At 33.0% G+C, this 23020-nt stretch overlaps 2 protein-coding genes, 1 long non-coding RNA gene and 1 pseudogene across 8 annotated transcripts; 1 reads left to right on the forward strand and 3 right to left on the reverse strand.

The window, feature by feature from the left end:
* Positions 1–163: 163 nt before the first annotated feature.
* Positions 164–4740, reverse strand: LOC121211320 (uncharacterized). The gene is made up of 4 exons (XR_005906624.1): positions 4453–4740; positions 1371–4369; positions 1195–1276; positions 164–1099 (listed from the first exon to the last, which is right to left on the reverse strand). It is a non-coding gene; the product is annotated as an uncharacterized lncRNA (long non-coding RNA).
* A 3030-nt stretch (positions 4741–7770) lies between these two features.
* Positions 7771–10396, forward strand: LOC107935403 (transcription factor bHLH110). 4 transcript variants are annotated; one of them, XR_001694208.2, is made up of 7 exons: positions 7771–8290; positions 8508–9108; positions 9299–9439; positions 9532–9603; positions 9741–9810; positions 9907–9966; positions 10078–10396. XR_001694208.2 is itself a non-coding variant. In XM_016868007.2 (7 exons), the coding sequence occupies exons 1-7, from the start codon at positions 8163–8165 to the stop codon at positions 10192–10194; spliced, it is 1185 nt and encodes a 394-aa protein (XP_016723496.1). In that variant the 5' UTR covers positions 7771–8162; the 3' UTR covers positions 10195–10396. The 4 variants fall into 4 exon arrangements, 2 of the variants coding, with proteins under 2 accessions (XP_016723496.1, XP_016723504.1); XR_001694209.2 differs by having other exon boundaries at positions 9538–9603; XM_016868007.2 differs by having other exon boundaries at positions 9745–9810.
* A 5577-nt stretch (positions 10397–15973) lies between these two features.
* On the reverse strand, positions 15974–18795 carry LOC107935421 (thioredoxin domain-containing protein PLP3B). 3 transcript variants are annotated; one of them, XM_016868031.2, is made up of 9 exons: positions 18590–18795; positions 18377–18470; positions 17743–17814; positions 17597–17644; positions 17348–17490; positions 17135–17207; positions 16959–17020; positions 16559–16656; positions 15974–16483 (listed from the first exon to the last, which is right to left on the reverse strand). In XM_016868031.2, the coding sequence occupies exons 2-9, from the start codon at positions 18458–18460 to the stop codon at positions 16377–16379; spliced, it is 687 nt and encodes a 228-aa protein (XP_016723520.1). In that variant the 5' UTR covers positions 18461–18470; positions 18590–18795; the 3' UTR covers positions 15974–16376. The 3 variants fall into 3 exon arrangements, 2 of the variants coding, with proteins under 2 accessions (XP_016723520.1, XP_040939933.1); XR_001694212.2 differs by lacking the exon at positions 16959–17020 and adding an exon at positions 16852–16958 and having other exon boundaries at positions 16380–16483; positions 17066–17207; positions 18590–18737; XM_041083999.1 differs by lacking the exons at positions 18377–18470; positions 18590–18795 and having other exon boundaries at positions 17597–17666; positions 17743–17817.
* A 370-nt stretch (positions 18796–19165) lies between these two features.
* Positions 19166–22544, reverse strand: LOC107935437 (disease resistance RPP13-like protein 4; annotated as a pseudogene).
* Positions 22545–23020: the final 476 nt, after the last annotated feature.

Here is a 23020-nt window from a genome sequence, read left to right on the forward strand (position 1 = left end):
TCAGAGCAAATGTCCCTATAGAAACGTCTACACTGGTTAATCTTCACGGTCTGAAAGATATTAAATGTTGTACCTGTTGTTTGCATTTTATGATCTTTTAGAAATAAAATTTTTATTATTTAGGGTTAAGATTTTATTTAAAATTAACAGTTGCAACTTTTAATACTTTAAAATATATTATAAATTATATAAAAAAAGACTAATATATAAGTTATGGAACCCTAAACCAATACAACAAATATTACATAACACTTGAAATTTATATAAATCAAAATTGGAAAGAACCGGGAGTGATATCGTCGTTCGGGGTATAACGATTTACGGGCCTTTATTGACGGGGTGGATGTTAGGATGTATTGTACACATCAGGAGGATCAACAACTGGATTGAACGTGGCCTGAGGCGGGGTGGAGTACATGTTATTACCAAACATATCAAATGATATCGGTGGTTGCTCTAGGTGAAATGAACTCGAACCGCCTATGTTCGGGTGATATGAACTTGAACTGCCCATGTCCGGGTGATATGAACTTGAACCGCCAATGTCCAGGTGACATGAACTGCTCTGCGACTCATCACAAAAAACGTCAACCCATTGGTCCGATGTGTTCAAAGGTTGGTTCTCCGAGTCGGGCCTCGCCATATGTTGATCCTTTAGCTTCCTTATAGGTTGATTTCCACGCCTGTAGTCGTGACCCGGTACTATCATAAATTTTTCACCATATAAATAAATGCATCATTGAGTCATGTATCACTGCATGTATTTAGTCGAGGGACTAAATTCAAACATGCAGGAGTCCATCTCAGGCCGCCTGTCATACCGGGCATTCCATAGTGCTACATAACATTAATGTTACATGCTCCAATTTGTTGTATGTTTCTTTTTCATGGTCTTACCGTGGGCATAAGCAAATTGTTGTGGCTCGACCTACACAAATTGTCTACACCCAAATTGTCGCATAACTCGATCACCGTTGTACCACTCAGCGGTTGAGAAGTTGAGCACTGGCGTGTTAATGCACCACATATGGGCTTCAGCGCAAACCCACTGATGAATAAAGGTTGCAATGTTCAGTGCAAAATATGACGTCCACAAGAACTGCACAATATAATATAATGAGTCAAGTCACATCACATACTACAAATGGATAAGTTAAATCAACGTTACTTAAACCATATTAATATATATATTACTTTCTCTCCAGCGTTTGCCTCTATCATTTGGCGGTAAATAATTAATGTTTGGCTCGTACCAATTCCCAAAGACGTGGCCCATCTGGAACCGAAACAAACACGTTAGCAGTTAAACTTTGGAAAATATTATCCACACTTATGAGTCGTTAAATGTTTAAGTATAATTTTAGTTTTACCTATTTATAAGTGGTCACGAATATGGTTGGTGCCTAACAGCTGCTAGAAATGACATCCTGTATAAAGCCCAAGATTGCAGCAGGCCCAAACAACCAGCCATGTTACTAACCCCATATTTTGTTGCTCGGCAAAGCTTATAGTATAATATGACCAACACTGCCGATCCCCAGCTGTAACTATCGGCACGCGAAAAATCCTCCAATAGAGGAAAATACTTTAAGTGGACCATATTAGACGTGTTGTTCGGTATAAGTACCTCCCCAATCAGTTGTATAATATAAGCTCGAGCAGCACACATCACCTCATGCTCAGTAGCAGTGCTCGATAACTGTTTAAAATTTGCTCTCAACCATGCCAATGTCAAGTATCTAAAATTCTATTCCCCATCATTAGGGGACCGTCCAAGTAATCTGTGACATAGTACTAAAGGTTCCAACACTTTGCTTCGACCCGTGACCACAGCACTATTAACTCGTAACCCAAGTTGCATAGCGACGTCTTCCAATATAATAGTGCACTCAATGAAGGTGTGGGTCTCCATACACCACCGCTCAACCAAGGCGGATATTAAGTTCGCCCTTAGGTCAATCCTCCAGATCAATGCGACGTCCTCAAATCCTGCCAACTGTAAGTATGGCATGACCCGCTCGTCCGGATCGTACTTGGGAAAATGAAACGGTGACCTCAAAACCCGATACCCATCATATATGGTAAATTTTTTATAAAAATATGATAAATCAATTATCTATATAATTTAAATATAAAATTATATATTGAAGAGTAAAATTGAAAGGTTGAGAAAACAAAAACATCAAACTTATACTATACCAACGTAGCCATTCTAAGTATTTTTTATTTAAGTTAAATTAAGTAAGTAATAATATATTAATAATAAAATGGAGATTTTTCATTAAATATTAATAATAACACATAGAACTCAAATGTGATTATTATGTCCTAATCATAGTTAAGCATTAAAACTAAAGGCAGCTACATAACTACAAAAAGTACATAAAAATAATAATAATGTCCTAAAAATCTATAGATGGTATTGGTAAATATAAAAAGAAAAAAAAACTTATTTTTATTGAATTGATATCTATAATAATACATAGAGTTTTACATATAATATAAACTAGGCATATTCAAACTCGAAAATTTATCTTACATACTAGAACTTTTATTAAAAAAAATTCACTCGTTAAAGACAAATATAATTTTTTTATACCCCACAAATGGAACCAGACACAATAAACAGTAAAATTAACCAGAAAGGTCGTCATATTAAAAAAATTAATATATAAATTTATGAATTGTACTAAAATTAAAAAATTATAACTAACATGTAGAGATTAATTTCATACAAGAAAATAGTTAAAAAGGAATAATAACAACTAAATAGAGATCAATCTCATGCAATCAAAAGACGTTAAGTAGAGTAGCGATTAGCAAGAAAAAATGAAAATCTAAAACGATTTTTTATAAGAAACTAGACGATTCGATTAAACTTAATTGTTTTTTTTGACTAAACAAATAGTTGCAGATGACTTGACAATGAATTCTAGGTCAAAACGACTAATCCAAAACGAAAAAATAAAATGATTTTTTATTTAATTTATAATTAATTTTATTATTTCTTTGATCCTCGATGAAGTGTGATTTGTATTTACTACAAAAGAAATTTTGATATTTGCATGATATAAAAAAAACATAAATACAATATAATTAATTATTATATTACAATAACTATAAAATATAAAAATACAAAATAAAAATTCTAAAGAACTTACTTTTTTTCCCCTTTTATTCCTTCCTTCTAAGGGGGACCAAACCCCACCTTATTGATCCTTTTTTTTTAAATTAATATTTAGGATTATGATTGGTCACATTGCTGATATCATTGACACAATGTGGCCAGTTATAATATATTTTTTTAATTTTTTAATTTAAATTTTTACTTTTTAATATATATTTTGAATAAAGTCATATTTTTTTAACAAATAAATATTTTTTAACAAATATTTTTTTTATTTTTTTCTAATTAATTCAAATTTCATTTTTTTAAATAAAATATTATTTTTTAAAATTTAAATAAAATTTAAAAAGATTTGAATATCTTTAAAAATAATTAAAAAGTCATAATTTAAAAATTATATGTAAAATTAAAAAATATTTAAAATTTAAAATATACATCTAAAATATTATAAAATTAATAATAAAATTGAAAGGTAATATCTTTAAAATATTTAAATATTTTATATTATTAAAAAATATATTTAAAATTAAAAATAATATTTAAAATTTTAAAAAATAATTTCAAATATATATATTTAAAATTTTTAAAAAATATTATAAAATATTTCAAATATACATTTTAAGTTTTTTAAAATCAATAATAAACAAATAAAAAAATAAGGACAAATTAAAAACTTAAATAAATAAATAAGTAATAAAACAAAATAAAGAATCTGATGAAAAAAATAAAAAATTTACCTCAAAACAGTTTGAAACTGTGAATAGGGAAATAACCAATAGGGTGTCTGGAAAATTTTTTAAATTATGGTAGCGTCAATTTATTTGGCTCCATCAGAAAAAAAAAGTAAAATTGTTAAAATCTTTCATTATACTTTTAAAAATCATAATATTTCTCTAGTATTTATATAAATGGTGCTATTCTACATGGCTCCACAAAAAAATTAATTTTTTTAATGTAGATGACTAACGTCGCATGTTGGTGGTGCCAAACACCAACTTTTAATGTAGATTTTAGATTATTTTTAAAATTGTTTTTGTAAAAAACACCTTTAAAGCATCAAGAGTACTAGCTGAAACCCTGTAGGATTTATCATGGTTGCACGTACTTACCCTCACCATGGTGTTTCAGATGCTTTCGTTGCAAAAGCTCGAGCATGTGAGCAAGCTGTCACTTTTGCGGCTGAGTTGGGGTTTCGATCGATTCAACTGGAGGGCAATTCAGTCACTATTATTAAGAAGGTGGCTTCATCCAAACTTGATAAGTTAGTTTTAAACCCGATTGTTCGAGATGTAAAGGCAAAATTGGTTTTTTTTTTATAAAGTCACCTTATGTTTTATTGGAAGGATAGCCAACACCGATGCGCACACTCTGGCGGGAGAAGGTCGTCGATTTTCGGTTCCGCGGTACTGGATTGAGGAGGCGCTAGAGATGGTGGAATGGACGGCTGAAAGAGATCGGCAACGATAACTCTATCAAACTTAATCTGCTCCTCTCGGATTTGGTTTTTGGAAATTCTCTAATCTATTACTCCAAAATCCAAATAGTTTCCAAAGTGTTTCTCTGTCTATTGATAGCAAGGATCTGTTCATGCAATAGTCTTTTGGCTTAAACATGAGAGGATTTCATCTGGTCTTCTTCGGGATATATGGGAAGAAATGATAGGGTTTTTGGGGTTTTCTGTTTTGTTGTTGTTGTTGTTTTTTTTTCTTTAATTTCTGTTTTGTTTGAATTTGGAAGGTTTGTGGTGGTTTTGGGACGGTACATTATCCCATTAATTGCTATCCTTGTCTTTATTTAATGAATACCCGATCATGTTAAAAATAAGAAGAAAAAGCTTTTAAATGTTGCATATTAGATTTGAAATTATGTTTTCATTTTTTTTTAGTTATTTAGCTTATCTTTCATATATTCTATTTTAAATAGACCGATATTCATCTAATTTTGTATTACAAACTAATGTGAAGTGAAGTGTGTGAAAAACCTTTGTTTAAGCACATAAGAAACGTTTCATCCTTATTTAACAATTATGAAAAGTTTTGACTTTTATACCCACTCACTCTAAAAGTTTTGGCACATGTCGTGGTTTCTTGAAAGCTTCCATGTTTACAAGGCTAAACACAACATAAAAATCCTTAATAGTTTTTTATCATGAGGTAGATTATAGTCTAATTATCTTGTAAATAAAATACGTAAATGGACCCTGAATTTGATGTATGCGCTGTGACTTCATTTGCTGGATAGGAAATGTAAAAAAATAAAAATAAAAAATGACTAGCTAGCATGGTCCTCCATACCTGGATTTTCTGCATGCTAACAAAAGTGAGCATAGATCGTCTAGGGTTCAAACGCCTTGTCTTCTTAATAATTCAGCCAATTACACCTACTTTTCATGCTCTACTTTGCCACTTCTCTATACTATATTATTACTTTTCCATTTCACCGCCATTCTTAATTTCTTCCACAAGTTTTAACATATCCTTATTGTTATTAAATCTTATTTAACCAAGGAGAGAAGACAAATAAGGCTAGGCGCCTATGCCTATACCTATATTCATGGTAATATCTAATTTATAAATATCGTCAATAAATTAGATTGATCTTCAATAACTTACCTAATATTTAGATTTTGTTTTTATTTTTTTTTAACTTTAAAATTGGATTTTGAGTTTTTTACCTTCTATTATTCCAAATTTTGTCCAAAAGGGTTTATTTAACAATTGAATGTTTGTTGTTAGAGTTTTAAGGTTTAAAATTTTTATATCATCATTACTCACTTCACTCTTAATTATGTGGTTAAAAGTTTAATGAAATATATTTTATAATTAATTATTTACTTTTTTTTTTAGAATCACAACTAAAAGATTAATTATTGCTGCTGTAATAAATACTTTAATTTTGATAAATATAATGTAAATATATAAATAATAAATTTCGCGTGCGAAATACAGTGAAAAGAGGGAACTAAAGAAATGGTTGAGTACGGTTGACTGCTTACAATGACTGTGAAAAGTAATGTTAGTAGTGGTGAGATGATCGTATTTTATGGCATTTAACAATATTTTATTTTGTTTTTTTTATAATATAAGATGTATATTTTGAATTATAAATATATGTCAAAGCTTAATGCATCCCAACGAGGATTCCAATTGAAATGCTTAGTTGAGCAAGTTGATAAGTGCTATCTCACTTTGAATTTAATACTCCAAATCCTGTTCTTAATTATAAACATACCAAATTGCATCTTGGAATCCCAATGTTATTCCAATAATTGGTTAGTTTTTGCCCCATAAATCTAAAAACTTGAATAATCTTTAGATTACAAAATTTAATTAGAATTCAAGTCCAACCTCATGTTTTATAAATGATTATATACATAAAAAAACTGAATTCCGAATTTTTTTTCATAATTTATCTAAAATTAAAATATATTTATATCTAAATTCAAAATAAAATCTAAAAAAAATTCATATATTAAAATTACTTTATTATAATTTATATATAAACTTAGACAAAAATTGATTGATTTGGTGTCGTGCGTCAAATAATTTGAATTCTGTACTTGTGCAAAAAAATAACCCAATGTTGAAAGATGAGAATTACAGGCGTAAATAAGACATTAGTGCTCGCAAGCTATTCAAGTTTGATTTAAAAAAATTGAACTCGATTCGGTAATTATCGACCTAATCTCAAGTTTGAGCAGCTCGAGCTATTAGTCGAGTTGAATTCAAACTTCATAATACTTAACTTGAACGACTCGTGGGCCTTATCAAACTTCTCATATTTTTATATTTTATTATTGTCATTAACATATATTATTAGTCCTAACCTTAATTATTGAGTTAAGTAAAAAAATTAATAAATGAAGTTAAAGACAAATATTGAACTGAGTTCAAAATTCCGATTCAAGCTCGATCTCAAGCTAGAACTTAGCTATATTCGGACTCCACTTGACTGTATTACACCTCTAATGAGGACCGAAAATTAAAGCATGAAAAAGTTACGGATGATGGAGAAAGTAGGAGAGAAATAGGCAAACGACAAGTTAGCAATCTGTCCCATAATCTCCATAATTTATTTTTTCATATATTTATCATCTTTTCCTCTCACCTATCTTTTCTGGGTCATTATTACTTATTCTATATTTAGGTCTCTTTTAATCCAAACAATTCCGAAAGTTCAGCTCAATCAAACAGTGGCTAGTTTTTAATTAACAAGATTCTAAACGATGAGTATGGAATAAAAGTTTATGGATTTATTAAATATGATCCATTATATATATCATTTTTAATTATTTTAAAAATTATCTATTAATTAATTGATAATACAATTCACTCACACTATATAAATTTATATAATTTCAATACATCAAATCCAAACCCTATTTTTTTTTAAAAAAAATACATATATATATTTTAGTTGTTATTCTTAGAAAGTGTTATTTTATAGTTTATTCTTCTATTTCCAATTTTTAAAAAATGAATTAACTAAGTTAAACTCTACTATTATTGTACCGAAAAGAGGATTACTATTTCTCTTTTGTAATGGTGGTGATTTAATAACCTAATATTTTTAACTTTAGAATGAAAACCCTAGCTCCGAATATGCCTATATATATTTTGCTTAATACAAAAGTCTTTGAACAAAAGATAAAGGAAAGATCATTTTCAAACAAAATTTTCTCATCTTAGTCCAATTCCAAACAAATCAGGGTTTCAATCAAATCATGTCTTATCCATCTATATATGTGATCTTGCAGAGAATAGCAAGCACAAAACACGAAACTTAACCAATATCATATCACTACCATACTGAAGTTGCAAAAAGAGGGTATCTTTTTTCTTTGTTTCAGATTGTTGCTTTAAGCTGAGACTTTGCATGCAGTTGCAGGTAGAGGAAATCAAGGGAGAAAAGTGTGGGTTAAAGGCTGAAGTGGTTTACTATATATATTGCTTCTTCATTGAACCAAAGGGAGATGTTAGTTTATTTGGTTCGTTTTTTCAAGGGTTAATAATATATTAAACTTACTAGAATCATCATGGAATCTGCAAATCTTCATCCTCATGGCAATAAGGTTCAAGAGCAGTATCTTAAGTATTCCTCTCTGGGAACTCCAACAAGCCATCAAGTTTCAACCATAGATGAATGGAATCAAAACCTCTTCCCGTAAGTGCCTAAATAAGATAAAGTTTCTGTTGTTTCCATTGTTACAGTCTGAGCTTTACTTATTGTTAACTTTTCTTTGATTATTACGTGTAGTCTTCTGGATTTGTTCATGCAACATAAACATGCCTATGGGGTTTCTGTGATTTTCAGTATAATAGTATATTAGTAAAGTTTTCATGTTGAATACATGTTGTATTTATGTCAATCTCTCGTGCAGGAATATTGGTAGTAAATACAATAGGGATCTGAATGAAACCATATCAAAATCAAGGGATCCATGGCAAGTGCCGCCCTTGATAAGGACTTCCATGAACCAAGATAGCTTCATCCAACAATCTGCAAGTGAATTTCTCATTGCAAATATCAAAGATGAGATGTCGGATTCCTTCCCCAAACTGAGTGAGATGATGTACCACCATCCACAATATTCAAGTACTCATCATGACAATCTATGGCACAGCAGTTTCCCCATTTCTAACAACATGACTGAGCTGCAACTTTCCTCAGGAGAGTTGCAAAGCAATGATCATCATCCGCCACCATATTTAGGAACTACGTCATCAGCTAGCAGATACGATTTCAATCACATCTTTCAAAGTACAAGTATTTCAACCTCGGATTTGTGTTCCACATTGTTTTCTAGCTCTTTGGACCTGAACCTGAAATCCTTGGATCTTTTGACCTCAACATATGATGGTGGAAGTTGTAATCAATCTTTAATCGATATTCCTGGGAAATTAAACAGAAGTGTGTTTATGGGCCATGAATCCCTTGATCACAGAAGAGAACATAGTGATGATACGTCCACCGGTTCCAAAGTGGGTATCTTTCTCTCTTATTCTTATTTCTGCCACTTTGAATTTTCATGCATTTAAAATCTCCTGTTCTCTACTACTATCACCAGCAATGAAAGAGTTCCTTTTTCATTTACATACACTACTATTGTTTCAAGCTTTTTATTGGTCACTTTAACATGCTGAGATAATGAATTGCTTTCCTTTCTACCAGCATAAGGTATCAGCCTTTGTTAGCGGAACAACTACAAGTACAAAGAGGCCAGGTAGCTTTTCTGATACAAAGGAATCGACCCATACGGATGCTAAGAAGCATAGGTCTTCAATGTCACGATCCCCATGTCCCACATTGAAGGTGGAACTGATATTCCACTTAGTAACTCTTCGAGTTGTAGTTTTTATTTCAAATTTACAGTTCTTACCGTACATTGGACTTTGGGTTTTTAGCTACAGGTTAGGAAAGAGAAACTAGGAGACAGGGTCGCTGCTCTTCAGAAGTTAGTGGCACCTTTTGGCAAGGTACATTTCATTCCATGTTACCTCCTGATCACCATTCCACTAAATACTGATTGAGATGTGAGAATTTTACAGTTCAAGAAGTTAAAATATTAATAGGGCCATACTTGCATATTTAAATTTCTGTGTTTGAGTGATAGCCAGACAGATACAGCTACTGTGTTATCAGAAGCCATTGGGTACATCCAGTTCCTTCATGACCAAGTTCAGGTAATTTTCACTCTTGGTTATTTTGATTCCTTTCACTATATATATATAGTTGCTTTGGTGTCCTTAACAAGTATTTTCTTCAATTTCCATTTGCAGACACTGAGCGTGCCATTTATGAAGTCATCGCAAAGCAAGTTTTATAGAACAATGCAAGGGGTATGAAATACCCTGGCTATCTCAATAAACCACACAGTTGCAAGCCAAATGGCATTGGAACTTAATATTAATCATCGTTAATTGGAAAATTAATAGTTTTTTTTTTGGCAGGGTTCAAGAGTGGAAGGACAGGAAGAGCAGAAGCGTGACCTTAGAAGTAGAGGACTATGCCTGGTGCCCCAGTCTTCAGCATCATATTTTATTAATAGTTGCACTGGTGGGGTATAGACAATCCCCCCCCCCCCCCGCGGCCCCAATTAAGAACTTGAGGCTGTACATAAGAAATAGTAATTTTGGCCTTTGGGATTATCAAGATTTATAAACTAAAGGTGTAGGACTGTAGGAATGAGGTCTGGTTGTGGAGACCTAGAGCTTTGGCTGGCTCATTTATACATGTCAACCTCCATGAAAATGAATGATTATTAGGGAATCATCAACTTGGCATAACTTAGCAAAAAAACAAACTTTCTCATTTGGATGCATAATCAATAGGATACAACAATATTGCACGAAAAATGAAAAGCAGTGTGCGGTCCATAGGTAAAAAGTACAAGAGATGGGGACTAATCCGGCGATAGTTTTTTTTTTCATAGTTATATTTAGGTTTAAATGCAAAATTATTGATGATGGTGAATTAAGTGTTGAATGGAATTTGGAAGGCAAAGCTTATTATGCACGTTCAAGATTGGTTGTATTTATATGTCTTATTGATTCATTTGCAAACCTTTGAAATGTGTGTATATAGAAATGGTATAGAAATGAAAGATGTGCAATTGACATATAAATGAATTCATGTTTGAATGGTTTAAATTTTGCATGTCCGGTAAGACTAAGTTCATATTATACGAGCTTACTTAGCTTAATGCTTATGTTAGTTATTTCATTTCTTTGTAAGTCATCAAAAAGCTCGATTGGTTGAGAACATTGTCCGAGCATGATCACACTATCCATCAATCTGTTTTGGTGGTTTTTCAATGTTTTAACCTATGGTTATAAATGGCATGTATAGGGTTGTATGTTAAATTTCTTTAAATTATACCATTTTTTCTACTTTGGTAATTATTCAAGAGTGGTGTTTAAAATATAATTATGTTATCAAAATAATTCTATTCGTTATCTCTATTAAGAAAAGAATCGTGACCCAATTAAAAAGTAAGGTTGATACAATGTATTAGAAAAGAAATGAGGAGAAGGGGTGGTGCAAAGGAGGCCGGTTCTCCTAAATAGGTGGAGAGTCAAAAAAAAAATTAGGAGAGTGGGATAGGAGGATAACATGCAAGTAAGGGAGATAGGATGTTGAAGAAGATTGCTAATGAGGGTTGAAGATAATTCTTTCATCGTTCTACATGGTATTTATATGGAGGGAGGTCTCGTTCCCAATAGTGCCACATCATCGACAAAATCGAGATATAATGATTTTGCGGCCGGCTAGGTGGCAAGGTCATATGTGGGTTGTCGTTGAGTGTGGTACTACTCTAACATTCTTCTTACTGAGGTAGTACGAGGTCGTTATGCCCCAGTAGTCCCTTGGTGGTCTTCTTTTGGTGGTAAAAGTGTTCCTACTAATAACGAGTGGCCTAGTAAGAGGCGAGACACTTGAGTGGTGTGAAGAGAGAGCCATTCATGGGTGTTTTCTAGGTAGTTCCTCGTGGTTCCAAGTGTCCACCTTGGGTAGGAGTATTGCTACATAGTCGACAGTCTTGAAATGGAGGTTATCAAAGCATGTGGATATCATGATACCCTAGGGTGGTTATTGCGACATCACTGTGTGGTCTCCATCTTTGGGGCCCATTGGAGGTATCATGATTCCAAGGGTAGGATATCGTGATACCCTTTGCTTTGGTGATGTTCTCACTCGATTCCAACCTCCAACACATCCCTACAACACTCAATTATATGTCAAGGCCCCCAATGGCACTACTAGCCAATTTGGGTATCAAAACAAGAAAAACGAGGCATTTTCACTTATTAAATAAAAAATTAAAACTAAGAAAAACTATAAAGAAATGCTACTATGCTTGAAAACAAGGTCCTCAAGTGTATTGGGGAAGCCTAATTTGCCACATCAAATTACGGTAGATCAATAGGCGAAAAGTTGGAACTTCATTATAAACCATTTGAGCCTTAATCACATATGTCCAATTGGCCCATCCGCTAGCTTGTTGAAATAAAAAATGAATTGCATATTAAATCAAATGAACAGAAATGAATAGAAATAATGAAAATGGAGAAATGAGAAATATTTGGAAATGATTATAGTTTTCTTCAAAATGAAAATGAAAATAAAGAAATGAAATAATTTGGAAATGATTATGTTTTCTCCAAAATGAAAATGAAAATGACCCGCAAATGAATTTATGTTTTTCAAATTAAATGAAGTTCAAAAATAGAAATAAATTATTTGGTCATAGTGAACTGTTGAATATAGAAATATTGAATATATTTTCTTATATATTATTTTATAGTAAAGTCGTTATGATTTTAACGGAATTAGAATTGGGTTGAGAAGATTATTTAATTAGAAATATATTAAAATGTTTATTTTGGGAAATAAAATAACAAATATCGGGTTGAATTGAATTATAAAGTATTGGATTAAAAGCTCAAAAAATACTTGTAATTAGACCCAATATGGGAGAGGCCCAAAAGCCCCTCAAGTTAATGAGGGGGACAACAAACCCTTGTATTATTAACTAGGGTTGCCGCCCTCTATACTCTTAGATAAACTAGGAGTTTGTATTTCTAGTTGAAATAAACTTTTACAATTTAACAAAGGTTTTACCTCTTATCCCTATAAATAGATGATATTGGTACGACTATTTACAAAACTTTAGATATTATTATTCTGGTCGAAAATAGAGAATTTATTCTCAACTATTAAATATATTTTCTAGAATAACAAATTTTGTCAGTTTCTATTGATAAGAGATTTTTCATTTTCACACTAAAAGTAAAGATAACTATTTCTAATTTTGTGTTTGATTTGAATCATTCGAGCGCACACACGAAGTAAACCATGGTACGAGAATAGCGGAGAAGGATATTCGGTTGAAAGCCATGAATGAAAAGTATCCGTCTAGCCGAAAACACAGGTGTAAATTCATTTAAGGGTTTATTACTATAAATATCACAAATCGACTCGATTTTAAAATTTTTTTATTTTTCGTTGTGCAAGAAAACTAATCTCAAACTAGATTTTTTTCCAACAAACTCGTGGTAGGTGTGTTGGATTTGGTACCCTAAGTGTAGTATATTAGCTTGTACACTTGTAACTTTTTCGAACAGATTGGTTAATAAAATTATTCATGGATTACATTAACACCCTTTGTATATTGTCCTCACGTGATTCTTGCATGTAAAGTAAATAGAAGTAAATATTAGCTCACTAGTTGTCTAATGTTTAACTAATACTAAGTGGTATTACATGGTCAGATCGTAATACGAAAAGACAACTTATATTAGTAGACGAACCTATACATGTCATTAGTCTAATCGAAAATAAGTAAACCGATTGAAAAACTAATATGTCGTCTATCAAGTCCAATTGGGAAAATGCTTTGTCATGAGTATCAGAGTGGATGACTCCTAAAAGATATAGACACATATGTACTGACTGGACTGATAGTGCATCAGACTAGACCTAAGCAAAATAGATCCTAAATCCATTTATGGATTTATTCACTTGTGACGTTCATAGTGTGACATACCTTAATCCTAAATGGATGATGATTATGTATGAGTGATTCGTATCCTTTTATGTAAGTAAAAGCCTGACTTCAAATAGATAAGGAACTAAATGTTGGTGCATTGGGTATACAACTTCTACAGTATGTAGCATCATTCACAATAGTGAAATTCATAACCCAAAAAATGGGTAAATGATATCCTCTTGTTGGCATTACATGATAGATGAAAAGTAAACGTGGTCATAGGTCGTTTGTCTTTGTTATGAATGACTTAATTACTATTTGATAGTGCTAAACTTTTCATGAAAAAAGATGTAACTGTTACTATGAGATAAAATAGGATCATATTGGGAGAGCATATTTATTCCAAAGTGATTAAGGATATCCTATGAGGCTAACACACTTATGACAAGGTTGTTGGATGAGAATTAATCGAGTAGCTTTCGTAATGGTATGCCATTAGAGAGAGCTCAATCATGATACTATAGTGGAATGACTTCATGACTAAATGAGTTTACAATTAATAGGTGAAAACCTGGAATTTAATTATAAATCATTTGAGCCCTAATCACAAATATCTAATTGGTCCATCTGTTAGCTTGTTGAAACCAGAAATGAATTGCATGTTGAATGAAATGAACATAAATGGATAGAAATGATAGGGTTAGAGAAATGGAAAACATTGAAAATGAATATGGTTTTCTCACTTAGTATGAAAATGACTTCATAATTGATTTATAATTTTTCTAATTATTAATTAATTAATTGAAGTTCGAAAATGAAATTAAATTAATTGGTCATTTTGAATTCGTTGAATGCAGAAAATTAAATATATTTTCTCATAAAAATTTTTACGGTAAAATTATCATGATTTTAATGAAATAAGAATTGGGTTGAGAAATTAATTTAATTTCAAAAAAAAATTAATATGTAATGTCTATTTTGAGAAATAAAAAATATATATATATTGGGTTGGATTAAATTATAAAGTACTGGGTTAAAAGACTAGGAAGCACACATAATTAGATCTAGTACAGGAGAGGCCCGGATCCTCATCATAATACCTTTGAGGGAAAGCACACCCTATTAACCCCTTTCTTTCCTAGTTCAATTAGGAGATTGTGTTCCTTTTAAATAGCCATTAAATGCATTCTACTAATTCAACTAGGGTTTCACTTCCGCCTATAAGTGGATGACATTAGTATAGCTAAAAACACAATAAGTTGTATACAACTTTGAGATATTGTTATTTTGTTTGAAAATAGTGAGAATTTATTTCTAAGTATAAATTACATTTTCTGAGAATAACAATTCTACCGATGTCTATAAGACAGAGATTTACTTTTCTATTGAAAGTAAGAAAATTATTTCTAGTTTTGTATTTGATTCCGAATTGTTTGAGCCCGCACTCAAAGCAGTTTGTGATATGAGAATAACAAGGAACGTTGTTCGGTTGAAAGTTGAGAACGACAAGGATCTGTTTGGCTCAAAGCATATGTATATTTTGAGAAAAGTTTATTACTATAAATATCACAAATCGACTCGGTTTTCAAAATTTTATTTAGACATTATTTTCGTTTTTTTACTATGATTTGACTTTGAATTTTACAAGAATGGGCTTCTATATTAAATTAGAGACTCAATTAAATTTTTTTATTTAGTTTAGGATTAAATTGAATTTTTAAGAAAATTTAAGATTAAAAACCAAATTGAGTTTTTCAAAATGTCCGATTCAAACCAAAATTTATTCTATTTCGTTTTAAATTTGTTTTAATTTTGAATTAGATTAATTTATGTTTAAATTAGACTTAGGAGAGTGAATATTAACCAAAAAAATTAAATTTTAAATAAATTAAAGTTTTTATTTTAAATAGATAATTACTTACGATTAAATCGGGCTAGTATTAGTTTAGTCCAAAAAGGCCCAAATTAATCCGTTTCAAGACCCAATTAAAGTCAAATGACCTAAAAATGTCTAAGTTAAAGCCCACAGCTTTGGTGTAATCCCAATTTTCAATCCATGTCAAGAGCCGAAATCTAATCTCAGGATTTCTTTTTATAAAGAAGATAAGAACTTAATAAAACAAAAACAGTTCATTACGCGTTAAAGTAAACTACATCTTAGTCACCAAATTATGCTAAATTTTTGTTCTGATCATTTAACTAGAAAAATTTACAATTTAATCATATGTATTTTCTTTGGATCAAAGGAAAGTTCGGTTGATGCCCTCCGGCAATTTTGAAAAGCGCTAATTTTACAGTCATGGTTGCCCTTGCACCTCATCTGGCAATAATATAGCAAATTATAAGCTACATGCAAGTTGATTAAACCGTCTCCAATGCATATCATTCATAAATATGGAATGCTAAGAACTAGCTGCAAATTACAGCAGCAATTGAATGTCAAAACAACGGTAAGACTTCATACATAACCAGGCAGATAGCACAAGCATACATCAATGACCTTTATGGCGATAAAGCATTACAACTACTTGGGAAATATCATATAGTGAATGGTCTATCTCTACAGCTTCCCTCTCTTTAGGATACAATTCAAACTTCTCACAGAACCATGCCGTAAAAGCCGGCGCCAAACCAAAATACATTGTAATTATTAGTGCTTAGCATCTCTTACCAACATGTTCCTATATTTAATTAAGGGACTGCAAAAGGAACCTCTTGAGACAAGGAACCCGATAGAAGATAGCAATTTCTTTTTCTTTTTCAGTCAGAATCAGAGTCATGATTCACGGAAGATCTCACTGTCCTGCGCCTACTCTCATCATAAACATCATCCTCATCATCTTCATTTTTCTTCTCACTAATTATACCTGTAAAATGATACATGGTTTTCATCACTGCTAAATACCATGAATTGCATGTTGAACCAGACAAAAGTTCATTACCTTTCTTTATCAGTACAACCTCGAGTGTCCTCATAGCAAAATCATCTTTGGCACCAAGATCTTGAAACCCAACCAGCCTATCTACAGCAACCCCTTTTCTGACAAAACATTGCAATGGTTCAAGTTATCTAGATGTAATAAAAAGGGAGATACTGTTTTCTAACTTTTAACACTTGATGGCAAAACTTTTCACAAAGACTAAACAGCCATGAAGCATAAAAAGCCATGGCAAAACATCAAGTGTTCATCTCTATATCTAGTGTTTAATTCTTAGGTAGAAGAAAGTTCCTTACAGAAACATTACAGAACTAAACAGCCTTGAAGCATAAATCTTTCATTTTCTCTTCATCATATAAACGTGAGGAAGAAAACAAGAAGAAGCTAAGAGATGATGGCTGACCTGAAAATTATAACACAAGGCAAAGTTTTGACTGCAAGTTTGGTAACAAAGAAAGGAGCATTCTGCCACAAAAGTTCAGAATCTTAAGTTTGCAATGAAAAAATTACCACAACTAGAATGAAATATGAAAAATATCTATCAAGCTTTAGAAATCTAGAAAGCTTGTTGATGTTCACCTCAGCATCCAGCTTGATGAACTTCGTATCCATATGCTTTGGTGCAAGGGCTTTCAAATGCTTATCCATTATCCTGAATGTCCGTACATAATACTGATAAGTCTTTCATATTTATAATTGAGCATGCACAGTACGTGTATCCAAACTTTATGTCACTTACTGTGTATATGAGTACATGACAGACAGAGAAAAGTAAAAAAAAAAATACTTTACTTGCATCGATAGAACTCCTTATGGTAGAAGTGGCAAACCACTGTCTCACTTCCAGTGACTTCACCCAAGAAATCTCCTTCAGTAATCTCCCTGTAGTCTCCATGCCCTTGCCTCTTTAAGGCTTCTCGCTTCTCGGCTTCTTTCTATTCAAATAAACCCTAGTGTCGTTAAGGATTTCAGAACAATCATACCCAGATCTGTAGACGATTTTCATCACATTGAATTAAGAATTGCCATTAAATTTCTAACCTTGAGAGCAGCAATCCTATCTGCATGCAATTTTTCCAACTCAGGATCCTGTATACAAGAAGTCATGAGCCTACACAAAGGCAGAGTGACGTAGAATGAATGAAAGATGCTCCATCACAGAATACAAACAGCTTCATAAGACTTACATCCATCAGCTCATCAAGGTCAACCTCCTCGTTGGCAGTAGATGACTGCGCCTTCTCTTGGGCAAGCAACTCCTATAAGACCATGACATTCACAAATTCACTCACATTAAACACATACCACTTGGCATAAGTATGTTGTTACCAGCTAACTTCGATAATCAGAGATAACATTTTGTACAGCAAGTCAACCTGGGGTAGCCATTTAAAAAAAGCATCATCAAAACACCCAAAACCATTAAGTTACAGTTCCCAATCCATCATTGAAAACCCCCTTTTTAGACCAAAACAGAATCTTAAAATTGTATGACTATTATCTACAAGTGCGCACAAGTTATTATATTCAAGTTCGCCAACAAATTACAGTAGCTTCAATGACTCAGCGGTAAAATAGGTCCAAAAGGCAATATCTACAATGCCAGTTAGTAAGTATATCTAACATTGAAGGGCAGCTACTTATCACCCTTGGGAGGAGCAATATAACAGACGATATGGGTAATGATCTAGTTCTATTTTAACAAAATTTCAGAACAACACAGAATATTCAATGGAAGCTTGGTCGATATAAACGGGTCGGATCAAATCGACACATAAAAGAGAACCAGAAACAGAGAGAAAATTAAGGTAAAAAGACAACCTTTTGATAGTCACGAGCAGCTGCTGCCATTACATTCCCGAATGCTAAATTAGACAACGTTGATTTAACTGAATCCGGATCCATTTCTCTTTCTCTGAAAAATTAAAACAAAAAGCAACAGAAAGGATCAAATGCATAAAAGATTTAAAGAAAGAAAAATTGAGACTTTCAGGGAAATTCTAAAGAAGGAAGCAGATCCAGGTATAATCTTACCTGCTGGAATCTCTCTTTTTTTGGGTAAAGACGAAAGAAAAATGAAAGGAAAAATATGGGATCTTGAAAATTTGAAGAGAAAAGATCTCCTATGAAACGCACCGGTTTCACGACGGACTTAATTCGGCCCCAGTAGCCGGCAGGCTAATATTAGGTCCACAAGGCCCAAATTCAATCCTTTATAGTTCCATGCTTCGATGCCGGTGCGTTCAGGCACGCATCTCGGGTTGGTTTTAGATTTATTCGGATTTTCTAATTAATTTTAGGTTTCATCATTCAAGTTTGTTAACTAAATCAGTTAATTGTCATTTTATATCAAATCGATTTAATGAAATTATTCTCTAAACACAAATAATGGATCGATTTGAGAGTCTTTGCAAGCTGAGTGACCTAAAGACAATACTAAATATTGTTTCCGCCTTTAAAATGTTAGTAATAATTAATATTAATTGAGTGTAACCATAAGACGTATTGCATTTTCAATAGAACAATGTAAGCTCGAATTTTAAAAATAATATTTTTGAGAGAGCCAATTAAGAACTCAAAACATTGACCTTAAAATGTACATGCATAACATAAAAAAATAAAGTTTGTATTACCCCACTTGATGTCAACATTGGGCTGTTCATCCAAAGCACTAAAAGGTTCTCCCACGGTACAATTTAGACTGTAGATAGGATTATATGATATGAATATACAACCATGTTAAAATCTTTAAATTTGATAATCCACCCTCAAAAAGAAATTTTGAAAATCTAATCAAGTACCCTTTGTTACATAATAATAATAATAATAATAATAATAATAATAATAATAATAATAAAACCCGCTGCATTTGTGGACATGAATGTCAACATTAGTTCTAGATTTAATGCTTGTGCTTATCCCTTGATCCATACTCCACCTCTGAAGCCAACATCATCAATTGGGAAAGACACCAATTCCGGACACCAACTAACATTCACAATTCTCAAACTTTGCATCGCTTCTTGCAACATTGGCCATTCTAATTCCAAATCCGAAAGTGATTCCAACATTAACCCTTGGATCTTCCAAACAATGTTGTTGTATCCCCAAAAGTTTTGATTCACATTTGCAAGATTTCCAGATGAGATTGAGAGGTACTTGAGCAAAGGAAGTGCTATAGGATTGAGCCAAGCTGGACTCATCTTTCCTGGATAGAACTTGAGGGACAACTCATAGAGTTGTTGTGGCGGATAGAGTTTGTCAAGTTTTGAGGTTAGATCACTCCCATGACTATCAAAGCAACTTATTGACAGATTCTCCAGATCATGTAGGTTCGCCATTGCATTAACCTCGTTCTCTTCAACTTCATCAGCATGTGTTAGATGTAATCCAAGTATCCTCAATCGTGTCAAGTTCCTTAATTCTCCGATACGGCAACCATGGCTAGATCTTGCAGGTCTAAATCCCAACAATACTTCAAGGTTTGAAAGCCTCCCCAAACCTTTTGGCAAGCATTCAAGTGAACCACAATTACTGACATCTAAAACCTTGAGCTTTCTTAATGTAATGAGGTTATGAGGCAAAGTTCTAAGATTCTGACAATAACTCAAGTCCAAAATCTGAAGGTTGGTGAGTTTTTCCAAGGACGCTGGGAGTTCAATCGAAGGATGAGTGTTGCTTAAACTGAGATAAGTTAGATGATGAAGTGAACCGATATGAAATAACAAGCTACTGATCAAAGATTGATTTTGAAACATCTAGAACTCTCAAGTATCGGAACTCACTAAGTTTCTTTGCAGTACTTGATTCAATCTTGTTGACTTCACCACTTTTGGTTGTGGACACCAATCCCCTTAACTTCGGATTAGCGGTAAGCTGCTTTCTGTCCATGTTGTTGGTAATCCCAGAGTGGCGGCAATTAGTATTGTTTGTTACGGAAAATGTGTCATCTTTTGCTATTTTAATGACCAATTCGCGAACCATATGCATTTTGCAAGTTAAAATTGTTCCATTGTAAGTCTTGTCAACAACCTCTATCAAACATCGATTTATCAACCCTGAGAAACAATCTTCATCAGCATCAGTTGAAGATCTGCCACTTCTCAATGGGACAAATCCCTCACCAATCCACCAATGAACTACTTGCTGTTTTGTTATGACACAGTCATCTGGATAAAGAGAGAAACTAAGGAAGCATGACTTCAAGTAAGGAGGGAGCTCATCATAACTCAACTGCAATGAAGCCATGACAGAGTCATCATTTTCTGCCAATTCATCTCGAAAATGATCTGCAATTCGCCTCCATTCATGATAGTATGATGCTTTACAAAGCATCATTCCTCCCACAGCTTTGATAGCCAAGGGAAGACCCTCACACTTGTCGACTATCTCTTTTCCAACATCTTCTAAATCGGGATAGATACACTGACCTTCACTTGCAGCAAAGGCTATCTTCTGAAACAGAAGCCAACTGTAATCTTTGTTGAGGAATTTAGGTCTATGAATCCTTGTTTCCTTCACTCCCATCTTCCTTGAAACCCTCTCATTTCTTCTTTGTGATGATGACACAACTACCGTTTCCTTTAGGCAACCCTTGAGAAATTCGTCCCCACCACGCAACATCTTCACCCCACACATCATCCATCACGATCAAATACCTCTTGCCTAAGAGATATTGGTTTATCTTTTTCAACAGTTCATTTGCATCATCCCCGACACTAGCATCACCTAAATTTCTCAACATACTTCTCATGATTTGTTCTTCAGTAAATGTCTGAGAGACTGAAACCCACATTCTCCTATCAAAGTGATCATCTATTTCTTTTTCATTGTACACTTTCTGAGAAATTGTGGTCTTGCCCAATCCACCCATTCCAACAACTCCAATTGCTAGTATTTCCTGCTTCCCTTCACGAGCCGCTTCAAATAACCAGTCTTTAATCTTCTTAGTATCAGCTTCTAGTCCAACAACCATAGTGTGATCATACACTTGAGAGCTCCATCTGGGCATTTGGTCCTTTCCATTTATGGCATTTGGTTGGAACAAAAGAGTCCCACCAAGGAGTGATTGGATGTTCTGTTTAATCTGGGTAATTTCCCCAATAATTTCCTTGATACGCTTCCCATTTTGATGCTTGAAATGAAGGATTGGTGGAGAGATACAAGTTAAGCAGCCATTGGAGAATAAGGCATCATCCCTTGACTGAAGTTGGCAATCCGCTAGTATATCTTCAGCTTCATAAATCAACTCTCGCAGGACGGCCAAGACCTTGTTTATAGTATCGTTCTTCCTCTTCAACCTATCTGCGTCCTTGAGGAAACATTGCATCAATTGAAGCTCAGTTTGTAGCTTTTCAAATTGTTCCCTGAATTTAGTCACATAGAGGCCTTCCTCTGCAAGAGTGTTTAAAAGCTTCTCCAAGAACACACTGACAATTGCATCCGCCATGCTTTTTGGGTTTGCCTTACAAAAAAGAGAAAACTAGAAAGAACAAGATTAAATAAAATTTGGAGCTCTGGGTACTCAAAATCTAATCTGTTCAAGGCTTCCAAAAGAAAAGAAAACTAAACCAAGTATGGGGAAGTTGATGCTTCAGCCACTGAAATTTTCATCATGAGCACCCCAAACAACAACCTGGATCAATTAAAGAGAAATAGAATTAGAAGGTTTTCTCCTATAAACGTATATGACCTGAACTTGTTCTTCGCGGTATGATAGCCAAAATGAAGGAGGAATTTAAAAGATAAAATGAAATCAAAGATCAAACATAAATATAGATAATGATAACAGAATGTTAATCAGCTAATGTATGCAGGATAAAATAATCAAAACCTCATAGCAAACTTACAATTGAGAGATTCCTGGCAAGAAATCTATGGCACTTTCAAATTAAGGAGAAAACCCCAAATCCAATAATATAAAAAGTTAAAGTGTAGAATGTCAAAGCGGATAGAATGGAATAGTTCGAAGGATCTTGTTCATACCTTGATTTACCGAAAAGTCCTTTATTTATGTAATACAATCGTGTAGAAGAAAAGATGCTATAAGAGGGTGTAATGGTGCACAACAGTTAATATTCGTGCAGACTAGTCAACGATGCGTATTTTGGCTAATTGAATGACCATGAAACCGAAGAGAAACTTCCATCCCCCAAACTAGTCGCTTCCTTCCTACTAAACCTGTTGCTCGCCCGAAATTTATAAGTTTTGAGTCAGTAATTTGCAAAAAAAAGTGTTATCTAATAATAAGTTTGAGCACCTGGAATCAATATTTTACAACTTTTATAAGCATGTTAGCTTGAGAAAACTGACCCGTCTTATTGGCTTTAGGTTCCCTACTCATGCCTGATTGTTATAAGAAGAAAAGAAGAAGATGAATGGAGGCTTTTTTTTTTAATCATAAATAACTCAAATAAATTAATTATTTACTAAAATAATTCACTTGCAAAATCATGGACGAAAATG

This window comes from Gossypium hirsutum, chromosome A12 (assembly GCF_007990345.1).
Source record: "Gossypium hirsutum isolate 1008001.06 chromosome A12, Gossypium_hirsutum_v2.1, whole genome shotgun sequence".
Lineage (NCBI taxonomy): Eukaryota > Viridiplantae > Streptophyta > Magnoliopsida > Malvales > Malvaceae > Gossypium > Gossypium hirsutum.

Excerpts from the sequence above, each read along its gene's own strand:
- LOC107935403 (XM_016868007.2), top strand. The coding sequence starts at position 8,163 with ATGGAATCTGCAAATCTTCATCCTCATGGCAATAAGGTTCAAGAGCAG. Across the intron at positions 8,291-8,507 it reads TGGAATCAAAACCTCTTCCC|GAATATTGGTAGTAAATACA; the intron begins GTAAGTGCCTAA and ends TCTCTCGTGCAG. Across the intron at positions 9,967-10,077 it reads TTTATAGAACAATGCAAGGG|GGTTCAAGAGTGGAAGGACA; the intron begins GTATGAAATACC and ends TTTTTTTGGCAG.
- LOC107935421 (XM_016868031.2), bottom strand. The coding sequence starts at position 18,460 with ATGGATCCGGATTCAGTTAAATCAACGTTGTCTAATTTAGCATTCGGG. Across the intron at positions 17,645-17,742 it reads ACCTTGATGAGCTGATGGAT|GATCCTGAGTTGGAAAAATT; the intron begins GTAAGTCTTATG and ends TCTTGTATACAG. Across the intron at positions 16,657-16,958 it reads CCTTGTGTTATAATTTTCAG|AAAAGGGGTTGCTGTAGATA; the intron begins GTCAGCCATCAT and ends ATGTTTTGTCAG.